General features: G+C 41.6%; 1 protein-coding gene across 1 annotated transcript in view; it reads left to right on the top strand.

Annotated features, from left to right (window-relative positions):
- Nucleotides 1-21147, top strand: part of LOC122796504 (cytosolic 5'-nucleotidase 1A-like) — a 385824-nt gene that overhangs the window by 262800 nt on the left and 101877 nt on the right. Inside the window, exon 5 of the mRNA XM_044065040.1 lies at nucleotides 9772-9956. Within this exon, the coding sequence (XP_043920975.1) occupies nucleotides 9772-9956 (185 nt within the window). The remainder of the gene's footprint in view (nucleotides 1-9771; nucleotides 9957-21147) is intronic.

Here is a 21147-nt window from a genome sequence, read left to right as displayed (position 1 = left end):
TTGAGTATTCTGTTTGAGAGCCTGACTAGAAAGACTGCTGACATACTTCATTTTGCCTTGTCCAAGTAAGTTATTAGAGAGCAGCAAATTATTCAATCAGTAATATAGTGAAGCTTAGTTTATAGACTGCTTTCTTTTTGTATGAGTCTGTCCATCAATGTTTTCAATATTTTCTGTGATTTGAACTCAGTGCTTTACTGTGAAAATGTATTCACTATTCTCATGTACTTTTATTTATTATTATATACATTTAAAACATTTACCGTGGCTGATCCTTGTAGACAGTACTTATATTTATTTGGTGACACTGTGTGGGCCACTCCAGAAGGTCTAGCCATCTTAGTGAACTACTACTATTTGTATTAGTATGAATATTGCACAGTATAATTGGACACCCTTTGTTAAGGGCCTTAGAGTAGCTGATTGTGAAGTGTATGGTGGCAGTGATAAGCATCTTATACTGTGGGCAAGAGGGGGCACAGCAGGCAAATCTGTGCCAGCCTTTCCCAGGTGTGTGTGTGTGTGTGTGTGTGTGTGTGTGTGTGTGAAAATTGAATCTCTCAGTTTGTGTGTGCCATTTACTTAGAGCATGGACAGGAAGCACTGGATTTACATAGAGGGTGCTGGAGGACCTGGCTTGAACACTCTGCTGAGGACCTAACCCTACAGCTGTACTAGTGGGGAGTCTTGTTGTGTATGTGGAGGGAGACAAACATAGAGACATCCAGACCCTGGACTGAGTTTGTTCCCTGTGTGCTCTTAAGGGAAATTGTACTTGATACAGAGAGATCTGCTTCTGGAAATACTGAGTGTGTCCATTTGTATTCCAAGTGCACGTCCCTCTCCAATGTTAGTAGTGAAGATTCAGGCACCTTGATTACTGGCCCGGCATAAGGAAGACGCATATTGGTGCCCATCGCATATTTGCAGCAGTGGTGGGCGTCAAACTCAGAGCTAAATTACTGTTTTTCAGTACTTCTTTCTTACCATTGTTGGTATTCCTTTTTACTCCTGGAGTACTTTTTTATCATTGTTGGTAGTGTTTCTCCTTTTTTTAAGAAAAAGAAAAGTTTTGTTTGTCTGTTGGTATAGTTAGATACTGGAATTCAGTCACTTGTCAGGTTTTTCGTTAAGTACTTGTTACCGCCATTTTGTTGGTAGCTCTGATAAGATGTCAGAAAAGCCTTTCTGGGTTTAAAAGTGTTTTTCCTGTGTGCATAAGATCCCAAATTCTGATGTCCACAGGGAATGTGTTTATTGTCTGGGTCCGGCCTACCTTGATATAGGCTACGATATTTCTTTTGGTTTCAACTTTAGGGCCTTGATTGTTTGTAAAAACAAGTTGATTCTGTGGGGTCTCTTGCCCTCTAAATCCTCTTCCTCAGAGGCTGGGGCTCAAACCTCTAAGAAGCCTGAAAAAAGCTAAAGGTTATCCTCAAACTAAGGACAAGGAGTCTCAAAAAAGGTCTCTGGAATGCCCCTCAACTCCAGCTTTGGCACCCTCAATGGACCCCCTTGCCAAGGTCCTAAAAAAAGTCTGATTTGTCTGTCTCAGATCCAACACCTCGAAGCACAAGATCTCCATGAATCCATACCCCTCCACTTCCATTGGATCCTATTTCTTCCGGGCTCTCCTCTCCATTCCTAGAGGAGTCGCCTCAGTGGCATTCTAGACATCCTTCCACTGATAAGGGTTCTCCTGGATCTGACCCCTTCTAAGCCTGAGAGACAATGGCTGCTTCCCCTTTAATATTTCCTTTTCCAATCCATCTTTCTGTTTCGGAGCTGTTGGATCTGAGATCCCTGGGGCTGTGTACTTCGGATCTGATGAATGTCGCTTCTTCCACTCCTGTGGTTCGACTGAGCCGACCAGCACCAAGTATCTTAGTTCCCGGGGACTCTCCAAGCCAAAGCATCAGAGTGCTGGGGTCTGGAGGCTTGGAGTCAACTTTGAAGCTTTTGGAGTCATCTCTTCCCCTCAGATTCTCGGTGCTGGATAGCTTTGGCCCACCACCCTTCTTGGGTGGAGTGCTGGTGGGGTTGCAGGAGCCAACAGAAGAGATTTCAGTTTTGGATACAATGACTTCTGTTTCTCCTAAGCGTTCTGCTGTTGAGGTTGTGGAGAGGGTTTTCTCTATGCCTAGAGAACAGACATGCTTGCCCCTATCGGATCAGAAAACCCTACCTCATATTGTTCTGTGTCCTGAACCTTGATCATCTCTTCCACTGGGACAGTCAACCCATGCAAGCCTCCAGCCAGCCCATCAGGGCATTGTTAAATCTTCCAGTACTTCCCCAGAGCACCCACCTGAGGAAGTCCCTTGCAAGAGATCATGCAAAAGGAGATATTTATATTCCCCCCAGGAATTTCACACAGAAGACATCGATTTAATGAGGGAGAGACATCCTGGAGCTGTTAGAACAAAGAGGGGGGTGGTCTTCTGATACCCCCTCCCAAGAGGGATCTGTCTTCTTGGAGGCTTTCGGGTCTGGCCCATTTACTTCTTGGGTGACCCCCCCACCTCCACCCATGAGCTTGTTGACCTCATCCCTCTGTGGGCATGGAAGGAGTGGGACACTGTTGAGCCAATACCGAAGAGAACGGATAAGCTCTTATCCCTCCTAAAGATCGTTCGCATTGGAGTAAGGGAGTCCCTGTTGATGCCGTAGTTGTTGCTGCAGCTACAAGAAAGGAACTAGCAGAGCCAAGTTCCTCTGTGAATCATCCTAATAGGGAGTCTAGGGCATTGGACTGATCTGGAAGTATGTTTATGCTTCAGCGATCTTTGCACTTAGGTCACTTACTTGGCACATTTTACAGGACTGCAAAGGGATTTGATTAAGGAGCTTATGAAATGTCTTTCGGGGTTCATGTCCTCCAAGGATGGGACCAGATTCTCCTCGCAGCTGACCACCTCCAATCTATCTCAAATTCATCCATGAGGTTGATCTCCCATTCTGTGGAAGGTACATACTTGGATTCACTTATGTGATTTTGCAAAACTATTTAAGTTTTCTTTTGCCAGTGCGTCCTTTGACAGATTGTTTCCCAACTTTGTTTCTGTCTTCATAGAACCAAAGATTTTAGGAAATCTGACCAGTTATTTGTTTCCTTTTCTCCTACCAGACTAGACAATCCAGTATATAAAGTTGCATTGACCAAATGGTTAACTAATTAATTGTATCACCTTTGTTTATGGCAAATTGGGTTTATCTTTACCAAAAAATCCTAGGGCCCATTCAACAAGGTTTGTGGCAGTTTCATCAGCTTTTTGGTCCTGAGCATTCTTGGATGATATTTGTGCAGCTTCAACTTCGGCTAATCCATATACCTTCATTTCTCATTATAAGCTGGATTTGATTTCTAGGAATAGAGCGGCATTTAGCTCAGCTGTGTTCTGGAATATTCTTCTTTGGGGGCTTTCCACTGTTGCAGTAGCATGGTCTCTGTCCCTTCAGTTGAGGACTGAATGAAAATGACAACATTAGATTAAAAATTTATGTACTTAGTAAAACATTAACGTTCCATCTTTGTTTTCCCATTTTTATTCTTACTCGACTGCCACCCCACCTACCCTCCCCTCCTTTTGTGTGCTTTTGGAGAGATGTAAGAGTTTTATAGAAACCTATGTTCCTTGTTTGTGCTCCAGCTTCCCCTTTTCTGTTTTACCACTGGTTCTTCTGTTGTTGATTGAACTTGTATATCTAGGGGCAGCAGTCTCTGTCTGAGGTACGTTAGGTTGGTGGGGCATTTTGGGTAAAGGGTAGAGCTCAAGAGGTCTAGGATCTGATGATTTGGAAGAAGCTGCCAAGTCAGATCCAAGTCTCAGATCTGAACTCATCAGTTGAGGAAGAATGAAAATGGACAATACAAATGGAACGTTATGGTAAGTACATAACTTTTTATTATTCTTTTGCTGCCTTAGCTTTCAGAATTTTGAACTGCCAGGCTAGCATGTCAAAAATTTTACTGGCCGCTTTTGAGAACAAGGGGAAAGATGGCTGTTAACCTGTCCTCTTCAGAGGTAAAAAAAAATCCATTATTGTATCTGCTTCTCATGTAATCAAACATTAGTTTAACTTCTCTTAAGATTCTACTAATGCTTTCTCCAGAGCTTTTACTATGGGGTCAGTTTTGCAAAGATATGCTTGGTTGCACTCTCAAAACTTACCAGATGTTAATACTGAGATTTTAAATTCTTCCCTAGACAAGGATGTTCTCTGTGGCCCTTTTGCTGCTGTGGTACTTAAAAAATTTGATGAAAGGGGACTTCTGGTATGGCACTGGTGAAATAAAGATGGAGGAGTTAGCCTTCCTGCATGGTCACTGAAATTTACTGTTAATATATTTGCTTTTGATAGGCAGAAGACACCTGAGCAATCATGTCTAATCAAGATGATGGATAAAAGGGGGTAAAAACAAATGTGAGAGCTGAAGAAGGTCTTTGGGGTGAAAAACCTCGAGGTGTGGTGAACAGAACCCTTAAAGAGAAGAAAGAGAGTGCCATAGAAGCAATAAGCATAGCTTCTGTACATGACAGATTTATTGGGTGTATGAAGAAGTTTTGAAAACAAATGGAGCAGCAGTCGATTATATTAAAACAAATGAAAAAAGGCTGGAAGAAAGTGAGGGGACACTTTCCTGCAACTCGTAGGGCTTACAGCACTTCAGAAGGCAGAATCAGATTTCAAAGAGTAGATAGCTGACTTGGAGGCACAAAATGAAGAAATCAAGGGAAAGCTCTTGAAATACAAGGACAGGGCCCATAGGAAAATATTGTCTTTTACAAACGTTCCTGAATAGGTAGAAAGATCAAATACATTGATTTTATGAAAAATACAGATTGTTTCATGGGAAGAACTGCCAGAAGCGGAAATCTTAAATGAGAGGGCCCATGGGGGTTTTCTCACCAAGACTGCTGTTAGACTGTTTGAGGTACCAGAGTCTTTGTAGATAATAACTGTTCCTGTGAAACAAGGCAGAAAAGGAACACATTATTTGTGTAAAGAAAGATCCTTGAAGTTTAAAATCATTTACCCAGCAATAATAAAAATATATAACTGTTCCTGTGAAACAAGGCAGAAAAGGAACACATTATTTATTTGTGTAAAGAAAGATCCTTGAAGTTTAAAATCATTTACCCAGCAATAATAAAAATATTTTTTCCAAGTGGATGCAAGACATTTCTGGATTCAGAATAAGCTTTGCAGGCCTTACAGAGATCAGAGCAGTGAATGAGATACAGGAATGCAGTAGTCAAGAGATCAAGAGAAAGGAAATTAAAGTAGTTTTATCCAGCAGTAATGAAAATATGTTTTTCAAGTGGATGCAAGACATTTCTGGATTCAGTGAAAGCTATGCAGGTCTTAGGAGTGATCAGTCAAAAGCAACCCCCAGCAGTTTGCTGGTCAAACTTTTTCTGCTGTTCTAGTGAAAGATGGAAGAAAAAGGGAGAGAAATGTGCAGGACCTCACGAGCAAAGTAAGATGATTGATGCAGAAGGAATTGCAAACAATGTTAGTGGAGGTTGAAGGAGCAGAGGAGACAGAGAGAGAACTGCGAAGTTTAATTGCTCTCTGTCTAGGTCTGGAACTAATGCACAGTAATACATGCTTATTAATCGTTCTATGAGAGGTCAGTAAATGAACAACAGCCTTTTAAAAACTGTTGCTAGTGTTCCAAAAGATGTTTGTTTAGAATTGTATGGTGGAGTAATGTCTGAGAGGCAGGTGTGTCGTAATTAATGTGGCAGTCATTTATTAACCAAAAAATTACTGAAACTCAAATAATGAAAAATTGTGCAAATGTGCTATTAAAGTCACAGTTTGTCGAATGCGGGCTAGGACCCATAATTCAAATTCAAGTGCAGTGGGGGCCAGTGAAAATGAATGCTAAGGTAGAAGAGGAAGTAAGAAAAGGAACAGAAGGAAGGCTGCTGTTTGGCTGTCTGTCACTAGACCACACAGCTGGGTAGAGAAACCAACTGATAGAGGCAGGGTGATGAACTGTGGCATATAAAGCACATTGTACTTGTGGTGGGTATTTTTTTCTATTTTTTTATGGGTTAAATGACTTTCACACATGCAATGTCTGGGAACAATTAGAGAGGTTTCAGTATTACAAAATCACTCCAACAAACATATCAGCAAGATAAAGTGTATGGCATGGGCATCTTACAGTCTCAAAGATTCAAGTTTAGCAGAAAGATTTATAGTAAAGGATGGATCTCTCACTAAAGATTTGTTAACGTGTTGGAAAGGCATCCTCTCTTTTAAGTGACAGTGACTGTAATACTGAATGATAATAAAAAGTACAAACTGTAGAAAACAGCACCAAAAATGAACGAACTTCAAACATAGTACCAGATTAAATGCAATCAACAAAAAGTCAATAGCATTTAAATATTCATTAAACGTAGCAATCAATCAATCAAAAAACAAAACCATTCGTAAAAAACTTAAACGTGAATGCAAAAAGACCAATCAAAACGTAAGATCAGACCACACCTCTCCTAAAAAAATGTCAGAACTAAAACATACCTAAAATAAATTATATATATATATGTATTTATATATATACATATATATATATATATATATATATATATATATATATATATATATATATTTATTTATATATATATATATATATATATATATATATATATATTTATATATTATATATAAACTTATAAAATATAAATAAAACAAAAAAATTGGTCTAAAATAATCTGAAATCAGTCAACGCTTGTACAAACATGACACGTGGTTCAGGTAAACCAATCAGGAATTGGCACTAGGATGAATCACCATAGCTGTATGTAAAGCACTCATCAAATACAAATTGGCTAAGGGTAAAAATAAAGATTAGAGAACATCTTCCTCTTCTGTACAAATAACTTAACGTTCATAAGTAGAGACATCATCTAACATCTGAGATAATGCCTTGTCTACCAATTCCACTATAAGAAGGGAGCAAATCTCAGTTTGCTTCTCAGTAATACCTTCAGCCAAATGCTTCTTAATCGTCTCAAAATAATCAATGAGAAGTTTCAGATATGCAAAGCTGGTGTCTGTGTTTATCTGTTGCCATTTAGCTAAAAGATCTGAATAATGCTCACCTTGCATAGGCATCTTCCAAATTCTCAGGCCCCTCAGCACAGTTTTCAAACGTAGGCAGGCTTCATGAATCCTCATTATGTTCCTCATAGATGAAAAAACACAAATCAATAAATGGATAAAAACCACTGAGAAACAGACAGTGTCAAAAAAAAATAAGTAAAAACTAAAAAAACAGCACCAAAAACGGCTGCGGTACCAGTAAGGCAAACGAACTACAAACGTAGTAGAAGTAAGGTTAGGGCAGATCGTAAAACAAAAGTTTTGGTTTATCTTGCATACTGCATTCTATGCAAATGTTTTTATATTGGGAAAACTAATAGGTCATTGAGAGGCAGGATCAGGGAACACCTTCACCATATATGGAAGAGCAGTTCGTGCAGTGTGCTTGCTAAGCATTTTATTAAGGAAGGACATGGTCATCCCTGTAAATTTTTAGTGATTGATAAAATAGTTGGTATGGGGCACTTAAGTGATTTAGTGAATAAAACTGAGAAGTCTGAAACACGTTGGATCATTCTGCGGCGAGAAGATAAAGGGTCTGGCTTGAATGAGCATGTACCGTTGAAGCGTGCTCTTAAATCTCATAGACTCCGTAGGTAATGCGGTTTAATCTCTATTTTTACTCTGAGGCCATTTGTCTTTGATGAGTGTACATGCAACTATTGAGGCTCGTCCTAGTGCCAATTCCTGATTGGTTTAGTTGAACTGTGTGCCATGTTTGTACGAGTGTTGAGTGATTGTATTTCTTTTTAGATTATTGTAGACCAGTTTGATTGTTTTATTTATATTTAAAAGTATATATATATATATATATATATATATATATATATGTATATATATATATATATATATATATATATATATATATTTAAAAGTATATATATATATATATATATATATATATATATATATATATAAACATTTATTCTGTTTTAGAAATGCTTTAGTTTTGATGTATGTTTAGGAGAGGTGTGGTCTGATCCTATGTTTTGATTGGTCTTTTTGCATTCAGATGTTTTGTTTTTTTATGAATGGTTTTGCTTTTTGATTAGTTATGTTAAATGAATGATATTTAAATGCTATTGACGTTGTGTTGATTGTATTTAGTCTGATGAAGCGTCTTGTACGTGAACATGCTCACTTGTTTAGTAAAGCTTTTTATTTCTACTACATTCAAAGTTCGTTTGCCTTATTGGTACCTCAGCCCTTTCTGGTGCCGTTTTCTACAGTTTGTAGTTATTTCTTTTCTGACACAGTCGGTTTCTCAGTGGGTTTTATCCATTTAAGAAATAAAAAGTACTTAAAAGTGTGCAAACAAGTACAGTTGAATTGTAGAAACAAGCCCACAGGTCATCTGCAGAATGGGGTTATAGTTCAGAGGGAGGAAGTTCCCAGTCACGATTAGGACATACAAAAAAAAAATTAGATTACCAGGCTTTATCCCTGAAAATTTGGCAAATGGGCTAATAGGGATGCAGAGAGAGAGCTAGATTATACAGAGGTGTGAGCTAGCACAGAAAAGAGGATAGTGATGCATAGAAATTTATTTGAATCGGAACAAAGAAAAGAGTGGCTCATGTGGGCATGGACCTACCAAAATAAGAGTTACTCTATTTTTTTGTAGGATAAGGTCACTACAGTGGCCTTGTACATTTTTTAAGTTTGATGTTTTTGGAGAAATATTTTACTGTAGTCATTTAGTTGATAGGGTAAGAGTGGATAATAGTAAAAGCAAGGCTAATGAGGCAGCATCTAAGAAATTATGTTCCTGTACAGTGTTTAAAAGTGATAAGACTTTATTAGGTTAATAAGGACAAAGTTATGCTTGGACTGTGAATTATAATGTGGAATGTAAATGGTCTGACCATCAAAGCAAACAAAAAAATATCTTATGACATACAGTTTGTGTGTGTTGTGTGTTGTGTGTGTGTGTGTGTGTGTGTGTGTGTGTGTGTGTGTGTGTGTGTGTGTGTAATGCATATATGTGTGTGTGTGTGTGTATATATATATATATATATATATATATATATATATATACACATTTACATATGTATGTATGTATATGTAATCTGTGTGTATATATAGATAGCAATATATATAGGTAGGATATAGCAATAGATATACGTAGGTCAGGACAAGCAGTATTACAACAAAAATATATCCAATGACTACAAATATACACATCTTATAGATAAGAGTGGTCTGACAGGTTTTAGCACACAGATGGCATTTGCTAGACTGATATGCTGTAGGTTATGCACCTGCACTCCAGCAAGTGACACAAATGCAGCAAGCTATACTGCCTCACATTTCCTAGAATGTATACTGACTCCCTGTTTCTGATCAAACCCTCCAGTGCCTGAGGCACTAATAAAACATGGGTTCTTTAGGTTGTACTCAGCTCTTCCTCCCTCTGTGTCAGGGAGCCAGGCAGGCATCTACTGTATTTGGTAAGTACTTTAACAGAGCTGTGTATATATATATATATATATATATATATATATATATATATATAATTTTATTTGTACTCAATAAGCTGTTACAGGAAGTTAAAGCTGTCTTAAATGTGTCAGACTTGTCTGTGAAGCAAATGCTTACTTCATAGTAAACTGAGTGTGGAGTTAACATAACCTTATGTTCCTTCTGTAGGAATTGCAGCTGCAACAATGTTTTCTGGAAAAAAATCCATCACTTTCTCAGATCAGCAGTTAAGGGTAGCATTTGATGGAGATGCTGTTCTCTTCTCTGATGAATCAGAACAGATTGTGAAGGAACAGGGTCTTGATAAGTTCTTTGAACATGAAAAGTTGAATGAAAATTTACCCCTTGCTCAGGTATTGCTTATATTATACTCGGTCACTTGTTTACATTTAGTATGCTTTATTATTTTTTTTTTTCAAAAATAATCTTCCTGTACATTAAAAGCTGAGATTGTAACAATTAAGGTGACACTTTGTAGTATAAATTGTCTGAGGTTCTTGTAGATGTTTATCCTTTGATCACTGCTACAGTAGCCTTAGCTATATATAGTTGTATCTTGGTAAGAATATAACAGCCAACCAGCTTCCATAGCAGGCAGGCCACCATTACTCCATACAAGAAGGCCTAGAAGACAGATCCCTTTACTTTTCCATGGACAGGATGTTTGTGTTTGCTTTTCTACCCGTACCCAGGGAAATATGAAGAGTCAGAAGGACTCTTCCCAAAGATCATTGTGGTAACTTCCCTCCTGAACAGGCAACACTGGTTCACCCTTTTGAAAATATTCAGGGGCGGTTACCACAGACTGGATCTATTCAGACAGTATTTGGGATGCTTGATACATCTTGAACCCAGACAGCTACAACTGACTGCCTAGGTAATAGAATCATCTGATGTTGTCAGTCTTCATTTATTCTTGACTGATGGGACTTGGTTCTGATCCCCTGAACTGGCTCGACCATTATACAGCTCGCGACAGCCAAAAACCCTTGAGCCAAGTGTCTACCCAACATGCCCCTGTGTACAGTACCTCAGATCTCATTTACTGCTCTGTCAGCAAGACGCGTCAGCCTTTTCTCAGCTAAGTGTTGTCTTATTTTCAACCTTTGTTGAGAAAGTTTAGAATTCTTTTTCATTAATTTCTTTCCTATCATAACTCTGTTCATTCTTATACTGCTATATAGTTGTATTTTCCTTCCTCTACCCACCTTTTTCTAACCTGTTGGGTTTGTCTTTCATACCATCGTTGTTACTTGCCCCTTTACCTCAGGTAAACTTATCTACCATTGTTGGTAGATCTCATCTCATTTCTTTCCTTTCCTTTCTCTCCCTTGTGTGCATGTGTGTACGAGTGTGGTTTTTCGGACATGTTTTTATATTTCCCCCTTTACTATTTTGATATGTCTGATAAACAAGTTGACAAACCAACTACGACTGAAAAATCTTCTGACAAACTGTCTAAGGGCATGTCAGGCTTTAAACGTTGCCAAGACTGTAATAGAAGGATGCCCAGTTCTGATGAGCATCTTTCTTGTGTATACTGTTTAGGGGCACCTCATTTGGAACTGGATTGCGACATATATAAGGGGTTCAGTCAGAGAACCTTAGAAGAGCGCAGGAATAAATTCTTGCTGAAGGGTCTTCTTAAATCCCCTTTTAGCAAAGCCTTGTCCAAGGCAGACATAAAACAAGATCCTTCAAGAAAGAAAAGCCTGTCGGTACCGACTTTACCCTCCGTTCCAGAGGCTCCAAAACATAAATACTTAGTTCCGCATCCTTCAGAACAGAAGACTAAGGTTTCTCTATTGCAATGTATTGTCTCCTCAGCACTGTCTATGGTGCCATCAGTATCCTTCTCGGCGCCGGTGTCTATGAGTTCTGGCTCGGCACCGACTTTACCTACTGTTCTTCAAACTTCTACATCGACACCGATACAATCTCAACCTATCCTATCGGTGCTAAAACCTACTTTGGAAGTGCCCAGGACGAGATACTCTCCAACTATAGATCCGTACGTAGGACAACTACCCAGTCCATTCTTAGAGAGTCTTCTTGGCCTTATCTGTACGGTCCTCCAGGAGTCTTTCAGAACTGGATGTCGTTAGATTGGTAGATCAACTATTACAGGACAGAGGTATTCCTGCCCCTTCTCATCCCCCTTTCCCATGTGGATCGGGGACCTTTTCTGCCGGGACTCCTACTTATTCTCTTCCGACTGCAACCACAGCTTTGGACCCCAGCACTTCGACACCCCCATTGCCGGCTGTCTCTGTGCTGTTAGGTGTGTCCAGCTCGGTACTGAAGGTTGCTCTAATGTCTTCAGTTCCTGTTGTGGAGCCGCGAGACTTCTCCTTCGGTTCCATGGTTTCCAGGTTGGCACCTAGTTTGGGTATGGTTCCGAACTCAGTTCTAGCAGCTTTGGTAGTTTCGTGTCCTCCCCGAGGATGTTTCCTTTGGAGACATCCTAGAGATTTTGAAATGGAGGGGTAACTGCAAATCCCAAGATCCATCCTCGGGGGAAACCATGTACTTGCAACCTTTCGATGCTCATTCATGTACCTCCTGAGTATCCCCACCTGCTGACAACCATGTCAAACTAATCACGCAGTGGGCTTCGAAGGCTCTTGATACCATAGAGCCTATTCCCCAGAGACTTGATAAAATATTATCCCCACCGGAAGACCACCAATATTGGGTGAAGTGTTTGTCAATAGATGCCACGGTGGTGGTGGCTGCCACCAAAAAGGAACTAACCGACAAGACTCCTTCTGTTCATCCTCCTAACAGGGAGTCCAGGACGATGGACAGGTTTGGAAAGCGGTCTACTCTTCATTGACCTTTGCTCTTAGGTCCTTGAACTTTGTGGTACATTTTACCAGACTCCAGAGAGACTTGATTAAGGAATTATCAGAAACTCTAGCTGGGGCTGTGTCCAGTGAAGTACAAGATAAGGTTGCCTCACAGCTAGACACCCTGGAGTCTATATCGAACTCGTCCATGCGACTCATTGCCCATGTCGTCAAAGGGGTGACCAGGGCAGCAGGTTCCGGCGTTGCCATTAGGCGGCATGCCTGGATGCACTTGTGTGACTTAGTGAAGCCCTTCAGGCCTTCCTTCTTCAGCACTCCATTTGACGGATCTTCTATGTTTGGCCCTAAAGTAAAGGACACACTCGCCAGGTATGAAAAGGATGGTAAGACCCTGTCTGCCATGGGCATTCGTTTTTCCACTCCTAAACAGTCCTTCTCCAGAAATCAGAGGAGTGGGAAAATGTGGTTCAAGAAGTCTCAGGGACCTTTCCATGACGCATGGCAGCAGTTCCCCTCAAGGCAAAGGAGGGAGCTCAGATGGAAGACCCCAACCCCGGGAGAGATCTGGCCCATGAAACCAGGGGTCCAGAGATTCCTTTCTGGGCAGCCCTACCAGAGCACTCCTGAAAGGAGGCCGATTGCTTACCTCAGGAAGCAGTCTGGGGAAAACTTTCTCTGCACCTGTCAGCCTGGTGACAAATAGCAACCGATTTGTGGGTGCAGAAGATCATTGCCAGAGGCTACAGTATTCCCTTCATCATAATTCCCTGCTCTCAAAGGAAAATCCAGGATGTTCCATCCCATCAAAGGGATCAAGCCACCCAAGAGATACACAGGCTGCTTCAAAAAATAGTTGTTCAAGAAGTCCCACCATATCAGTTAAAATCTGGCTTCTACTCACGATTCTTTTTAGTGCAAAAAAGACGGGGGACTGGAGGCCCATACTAGACCTCAGCCTTCCAAACAAGTTTGTCTAGCAGACAAAATTCCGGATGGTCATGGTTCAGTTTATGTTTCCCTTTCTGGAAAAAGATGATTGTATGTGCTCTATAGACCTTCAAGATAATATTCCACCTCCTCGAGATTTCTTGGAGGATCATACCCTTGTCCTGGGCTTACATTAGGGTTTTTACCTTGGACATGGCTTCCTCTCATTTATTATTATTAAATACGTCATTTTGCTGCAATTTACAAACTTGATGTGAAGTAATGTACACAGAGGTATTGTGGGTAGAGATTTGACGAGAGAGTTTTTGGCTGGCGCAAGCTGTATAACGGCCTAACCGGTTCCAAGGATCGGAACAGAGTCCCATCTGTCAAGAATGAGCAAAGACTGACAACACAGATGGAACATTATGGTGAGTACATAACTTCTTTTTAATACCTTTTAGGCCCCTTTCTTCTGAGGATGTGCAGAAGGTAATAAAAAGGCAAGAAAAACTGCTCCTAGAAAAGGTTTTCTAGTTGGTTACAAGAAGAGAACTGGCACTCATTTAAGGCTAGTGTTTCTCTGGTTTTAAATTGTGTGAGTTACTATCCTCTCCCCTGTCTTACTCATTAGTCAAAGGTCATTTGTCTGCCGTTTCAATATCCCATATATCCCCTTTTTTCTATGCAGACTCATGTCAGAGTATTTTGGAAAGGGATGTTGCATGCAAAGCCTCTTGTAAAACGCATTGCTCCTTCTTGGGATCTTAATTTTGTGTTAGAAAAACTAACTCTTGCTCCATTTGAGCGAGCTCATCAGGCTAACCTAGTAAGTAAAGTGTTACTAATTTCTCTGATCTTTGCAAAAAAAAGGGTCTGAAATGTTCTTCATGTTGATCACTGCTGCAGTAACCCTAGCTATATGGGTTATATTCTGCCAAGGACATAACTGTCTAGCTTCCAAAGCTTCAGGGCGCCTTGCATGCACTCAAACCATTAGACAGATCGAGCTGAGCTGAATAAAACACAGATTTGGCTCAAAGCCCTTCAGAGCTTTCCTGCTGCCAAAAAGTACTCTCCTCTGAGGCTTTTGAGGATTGATTTTTGGCTTGGGCCTGCCTTTGTTATACGTTTCCCTGGGGGGAACTTCCAGTCTGATATTGTCAATTTATTTCATCTCGTCCTCACAGATGGGTTATAGATCCGATCCTTGGATCTCACTCGGCTGTTGCTAAGTTCGTGGCAGTCAAAGATACTGTTGGATGCTCTCCTTACCCACAGTACATCTCTCCTAATACTTCCAGATCTTGTTTGCCGCTTTACAAAAGATGTGGTTATCCTTAGAGCTCTTGGATCGCCATGTCATACCTCTTTAAATATTGCTTGTTTTCCTCTGCTCTTTTTCAATTTTAGTGCCTTATTGTTGACCTCTCTCCCCCTTATTAGTAAACTTTCCCTTTTTTCTCTTGGTAACCACTTTTTATTAGGTTACTTAACTCTCTGTCTCTCTCTCTCTCACCCTTCCCCCCATGACCATCATTTTTCTAGTCACGGTCATTTTCCCCACCTTTATCATTTTTGGTAGTCTTAACTACTATTGTTCATAGGTTGGTATTAGGTTATCGGCCCTTGGGCTTATACAAGCCCTGCCATAACAATTCCCTGTCTATTTCTTCCCACAATATTTACTTCCCAGGACCCCTGTCTAGCAGGGTGACTGACGTGATCCCCAGGTTGAATTTCCTATCTCCCATCCAGTCGTCAAGGTTCCTTTTTAAGAGGGCCAAAGAGGCACTCTGCTTGACATGTATGGGCAGTCTCTTCCAGAGTCTGGGTAGTCTCTGGGTCAGGAACCAATCCCTCCAGCATGTTTTGTTCATTGTAATGACAAGGTTTAGATCCCTGGAGCATGTGGCTCTGAGGGATTAGGATTTCTTTAAGTGTAGCATGTCCAGCAGCTCTGGGTTTGACATGGCCTTGTATGTTAAGCAGAGATCGCCTCTGAGTAGAAGATATGCGACAGAGTAAAGCTGGAGTTTTTTTTAGACGGTCAGCATGGAGCGTCTGCTTTAGGCCTGTGATTCTTTTAGTGAGGTATTTCTACAGCCTTTCCAGTTGTTGCAGATGTCTTGAGAGGCACATGCCAAACGGGGTGTTGTATCGTATAATGGGTCTAATGAGGGATGAGTACAGTAGGATAATGACCTCCTTTTTTCTGGATGAAAAGCCCTTAGTAATGAGGTGTGCCACATGGAAGGATTTCCTAACTGTTGTGGCGATGTGGTTATCGAAGGTGAGACCACTGTCCACCTGTGTCCCCAAGTCTCTTATCACACTTTTGGTGTTTAGTGTACTGCCACCTATGTGGTAATTCATGGGCACATGTTTTTTCCCAAAGGGGATAACTATACTTATCTTGGCATTGAGCTTGAGCCCATGGCTCTGGCACCAAGCATCTGTTTCTGTAAGGCCTTTTTGTAGAATATCCACATCATTTGGGGATTCAGTAATGGCTCCCAGTTTGCAGTCATCTGTGAACTTTGTTAGCCTGGGTCCTTTAGTGTTGGCCTGTACTTCAGAGAAGTAGATGCCAAACAAGAGAGGTCCCAGGACTGAACCCTGAGGTACTCCACTTGTCACTTGTCTGGAGCTGGATTTGGAGTTGGCTACTTTTACAGTGTGGGTTCCGTCAGTAATCCAGTTGGCAACCCATCGGGTGACGTAGGGATTAATGCCCAGCTTAGTAAGTTTGTCTATGATTCCAGAGTGGGGAATGGTGTGGAAGGCCTTGGCGAGGTCCAGATAGGCTGTGTTGACCGCCTTACCCTCGTCCACAGCTCTGGAGACTGATTTGAAGAAGTCAGTCAGGTTCAGGAGACAAGATCGGCCCTTCACGAACCCAGACTGGGTGGGGCTTGTTTGAAGGTTGCCAGTGTCTTTGTTTATAAGTTCCATAATTATACGTTCCATGGCCTTGCAGATCAGGCTCTTCAGACTGATGGGTCAGTAGTTCCCAGGATCCAAGTTGGATCCCTCCTTGTGGAGTGAGATAACTGTAGCTGTGTGCCACTCATTGGGCACGAAGCCTGAGGTGAGGCTATGATTAAACATGACACTTAGGTGAGGTGCCAGCTCATGTAGCACACAGTCTGGGATGTCGTATGGTCCCATGGATGCTGTATTCTTAACTTTGGAGAGTGCGGTTTTTCATAGGGTCATAGGTTGGTACTAGGCTATCGGCCCTAGGGCCTATACAAGCCTAGCCATAACAATTCCCTGGCTATTTCTTCCCACACTATTTACTTACCTGTGTGGCCGTTATTACCGTAATTTGGCAATCTTTCTGTATTGAGATGGGCCCTTTGGGGGTGAGAGGGGGGAGAAGTTGGCACTGAATCAGTCTGCCAGGATATTGGCAATATCCTTGGGATCAGTATATTTAATGCCTGTTGTAGCTCAGAGCAGATCTGAACATTGCCATTTAGATTCTGGAGTACGTTTTACCATCCCCTCTAGACCATATCCTAAGGGTCAAAGAGGTGGTAAGATGTGGTTCAAGAAGTCCAAGACATTTTTCCTGGATGCACAGGGTGACTCCTCCTTCAGAGGCAGAGGAAGAGGAACAAATGGTAGACGTCTACCTAGAGGCAGGGGTGGCCCACAAAACCAAGGAGGCCGTGATTCGTTTCAAGGCCATCCCTATCAGCGCTCCTGATACGGGGCCCTGCTGTGCTTCTCTGGAGCCAGTCGGGGGTCTCATTTCTTTGTATCCAGAAGCCTGGCTAAACACCACCCAAAAAAAATTGGTACAAAGAATAATCACATGAAACAAAATTAGTTCCCCAGAATGAAAAGTCACGATCCACGTAGTGCAAACTGTTTATTGTAGTAAAAAAATGTAGATTTCATCAGAACAATTAAACAACACTATATTCACACTTTAAATACATAAAAAAAACCGCCAAAATGTTACCATCTGATGGGGAACTAATTTTGTTTCATCTGTATTTTCTGAGTTGGAGTTCCCTGGAAGTACAAAGAATAATCACCAGAGGTTACTCCATACCCTTTTGTCTTCTACCCCACGTTCCCAAGAAGATCCCGGTTGTTCCACCCAATCACAAGGATCAAGCAACTGTAGAAGTGAAAAAGTTGCTCACAAACAGAGTCATCCAAACCATCCCCGCAGACCAGGTAGGATTCGGAACTTACGTCAGATTCTTTTTAGTGCAAAAACGTACAGGGGACAGGAGGCCCATCTTGGACCTCAGCAAACGAAACAAATCCGTAAAGAAGGACAAGTTCCGGATGGTGACACTGCAGTCTGTACTCCCTCTGTTAGGGAAAGACAGTTGGATGTGCTCAATAGACCTCCAAGATGCGTACTACCATATAAAAATGGACAGAGCGTCGAGGAGCCACCTACACTTCCAGCTGGGAGCCAGTCACTACCAACTTCATGCTCTGCCCTTGTGTCTCACCACAGTCCCCAGGGTGTTCACCAAATGTATGGCAATAGTGACAGCTCACCTGAGACGTCTAAGATTCCAGTTGTTTCCATACCTGGACGACTGGCTCCTGACCGCCTCCACCAGGCATCTACTCCTTCAAACCAGAGATTCCACTATCCAACTTTGTTCCCAATTGGGGATTACTATAAATTGGGAAAAGTTTGCCTTATCGCCCTCTCAATTTGTGACTTTTATAAGCGCAGAAATAGACACAGTCGTCATGTTAGCTCGTCTTCCTGCAGAAAGAGCACAGAAGCTCACACAGCAAGTTGTCCGTCTACTTCCTCTGCAAAAAGTCAAGGCAAAGACAGTGCTGAAACTCTTTGGGACCATGGCCTCCACCATAATGCTATTCCCTCTCGCCAGATTACATATGCGAATTCTTCAATGACTTCTGTCTTCCCACTGGTCCTTTCAACAACTGCCTCTATCTCACCACATCATCATAACATAGTCTTGCAAAAAGGGTCTCCGTTGGTGGATCCAACCCGACCAACTGACAACAGGCACTCCATTCCTTCCTCACCAACCCGTTGCTACTGTGACCACGGATGCCTTACAGATTGGGGGGGGGGGGGCATTATCAAGGCAGGACTGTCCAAGGCACATGGCAAGATCACGAGGCTCACCTGCATATCAGTGTCCTAGAGATGAAGGCAGTGCTTCTAGCATTGCAGGCACTTCACGACTCTCTTCCTCTTGGGACGATAGCAATCCAATCAGACAACATGTATGTGGTATGATATATCAACAAACAAGGTGGAACCAGATCTTACCCCCTTTGTCGGGAGGCGATTCGTGTTTGGAAGTGGGAGATATCTTCCCAGCGCTTTCTAATGGCAATGCACATCCCAAGGACAACCAACGTGATAGCCGGCAAACTCAGCCAGGCAATCTTGATGCCTCACGAGTGGTCTCTAAATCAGTAAATAGCGGAACAGATTTTCTGCAAATGGAGACGGCCTTGCTGCGATCTTTTCGCCAGTCCGATCAATTCCAAATGCAGCAGCTACTTTTCCCTTACCCCCCCCCCCCCCGGGGGGAGTCACAGAGAGACGCACTTGTTCACGATTGGCCCCTGGGTCTCCTTTATGCTTTCCCTCCTTTTCCTCTCATATCCAAGGTGATTCAGAAAGTGAAGCTGTTGGGAAGCAAAATGAATCACTCCTTACTGGCCTCGTCAGATTTGGTTCCCCTTTCTCGGGCGGCTCTCTTCACCCCAGCCTCCACACCCTCAACTTGACAGGGTGGCTGCTCCAATTCCATCACTAGTCAGGCTTCATGATTTTTCACCTGGTGTGACCCACATCCTCACATCTTCACATAAACCTTTCACTAGAAAGTTATACACTAGCAAATGGAGAAGGTTTTCTATCTGGGCTGAAGAAAAGAATGCAGACCCTTTCACTGCATCCATCCCAGTGGTTTTAGAATTTTTGTCCGAACTTTTCCATCAGGGATCTGCTGCTGCCACAATTAGGGTCCAGTTGGGTCAACATGAGTCTAACCTAATGTCACACACATTGTGTAAAACCTTCCTTAAAGGTACTACTTTGCTGAGACCCACTTTTCAGGAACCGGTAGCTTCCTGGGATCTAAACTTTGTCCTGTCCAAAATAACTTCTCCGCCTTTTGAACCTGTTCATTCGTGTCCACTGAAATTTCTGTCTTGGAACACTTTGTTTCTAGTAGCCATCACATCAGCTAGAAGAGTATCAGAGTTACAAGCACTGTCTATCAAACCCCCTTATTTGATTTTCCACAAAGACAGAGTTTCTCTTCGTACAAATCCATCTTTTATCCCTAAAGTTTGCTCCCACAGTAACTTGAACCAAACTATAGAGTTGCCGGTGTTTTAACCATTCCAACACAGCAGAATACAAATTTCATGAGTTGGATGTTCACAGACAGTTACAGTTCTATCTTCACAGGACTAAGGAACTTAGAAAGTCAGACCAATTGTTCATATCATTCTCTGATTCTAGATTAGGTCTCCCAGTCTCCAAAGTGACCCTATCAAATTGGATTTCGAGCTGTATTTCCTTCATTTATTCTTCTAATGGAAAGACTCTACCGTTCAAGATTAAGGCTCATTCTACATGACCCCAGTCTACATCTGCTGCCTTCCAAGCCAGAGTTCCAACTGATCATATTTGTGCAGCAGCAACCTGGGCTACCCCTCATACCTTTATTACTCATTACAAATTGGACCTGACCTGTAGGGGTAGAGGCTCTTTTGGTTCCACGGTACTCAGGAGTATTTTTCCGTGAGCCACCCAAGAATAAGGTGCTGGGGACGCTGTCCCATATGTAAGAATGAAGGCGAGATAGGACTACAGAACATAAAGAAGTTATGTATTCACCATAACGTTCCATGTTTGTATTCCATCTCGTCCTTCATTCTTACGAACCCACCCACCTACCTCCGTCCTGGAAGGATCTGGAGGCAGGATAGTATTACCTTAATAGGGTGGAGACCTTTCATTATTGTTGTTCTTTCTGGATAGCTTTAGTTCTGTCTTTCTGTAGTATATCAGCAAACAAGATCTGGAGATTGTACTGGTGCATTATGGGATACCTACCTAGCCACGAGCCAACTAAGAGACTTTGAGCTTTGTAATAGGCCGAGTCGGAGCCGAGGATCGGCTCCGAACCCATATGTAAGAATGAAGGACGAGATGGACTATAAACATGGAACGTTATGGTGAGTACATAACTTTTTTTCTTATATTTACTGATGTTTTATTTCTTTTCTTTTCAGTAAAGCTATTTTAAAACTAGGAGTGTTGCATTTTAACTGACTGTCTCGAGACTATAATGTACTTTTAAATGGAGCACTCACTTTTTTCTCTCAGTTTAAAAGTAGTATACATTAACTTTCTGTGAAGTAATTGTGTTTATTTTTCCATTGTGGGGCTGCCATAGAATTTGAAAGTGGTTTTTACTGTTTTTTTTTTTTTCTTTCTGTCAGAAAAGTAGCTTTTTTTAGACTTGGAATTTTACCAGCATTTGCTGCTTTTCTACTCCAGGGAAGAAGCAGCATTTTTTGCTTGACCATAAAGTAGATTGCTTGTCCCACGGTTTGTTCTTCTTCCAGCTACAAAAAGAAAAAAAGCTAAGCAAAAAGTTCTTATGGTGAATCGGCCTTATCTCATTTTCCACAAAGGTAGTGTTTTCTTGAGAACTAATCGATCATTTATGCCTAAAGCGGTTTCCGAGTTCACCTTGAGTCAAGCTATCTAACTCCCTGTCTTCTTTCAGAACCTAAAGCGAGTAAAAGATGCTCCACATCTTGG

This window comes from Protopterus annectens, chromosome 1.part0, assembly GCF_019279795.1.
Source record: "Protopterus annectens isolate FY-2018-M chromosome 1.part0, PAN1.0, whole genome shotgun sequence".
NCBI classification, from domain to species: domain Eukaryota; kingdom Metazoa; phylum Chordata; order Ceratodontiformes; family Protopteridae; genus Protopterus; species Protopterus annectens.
Note: the sequence above shows the minus strand (reverse complement) of the source record. Positions and strands in the feature narration are given on the sequence as shown.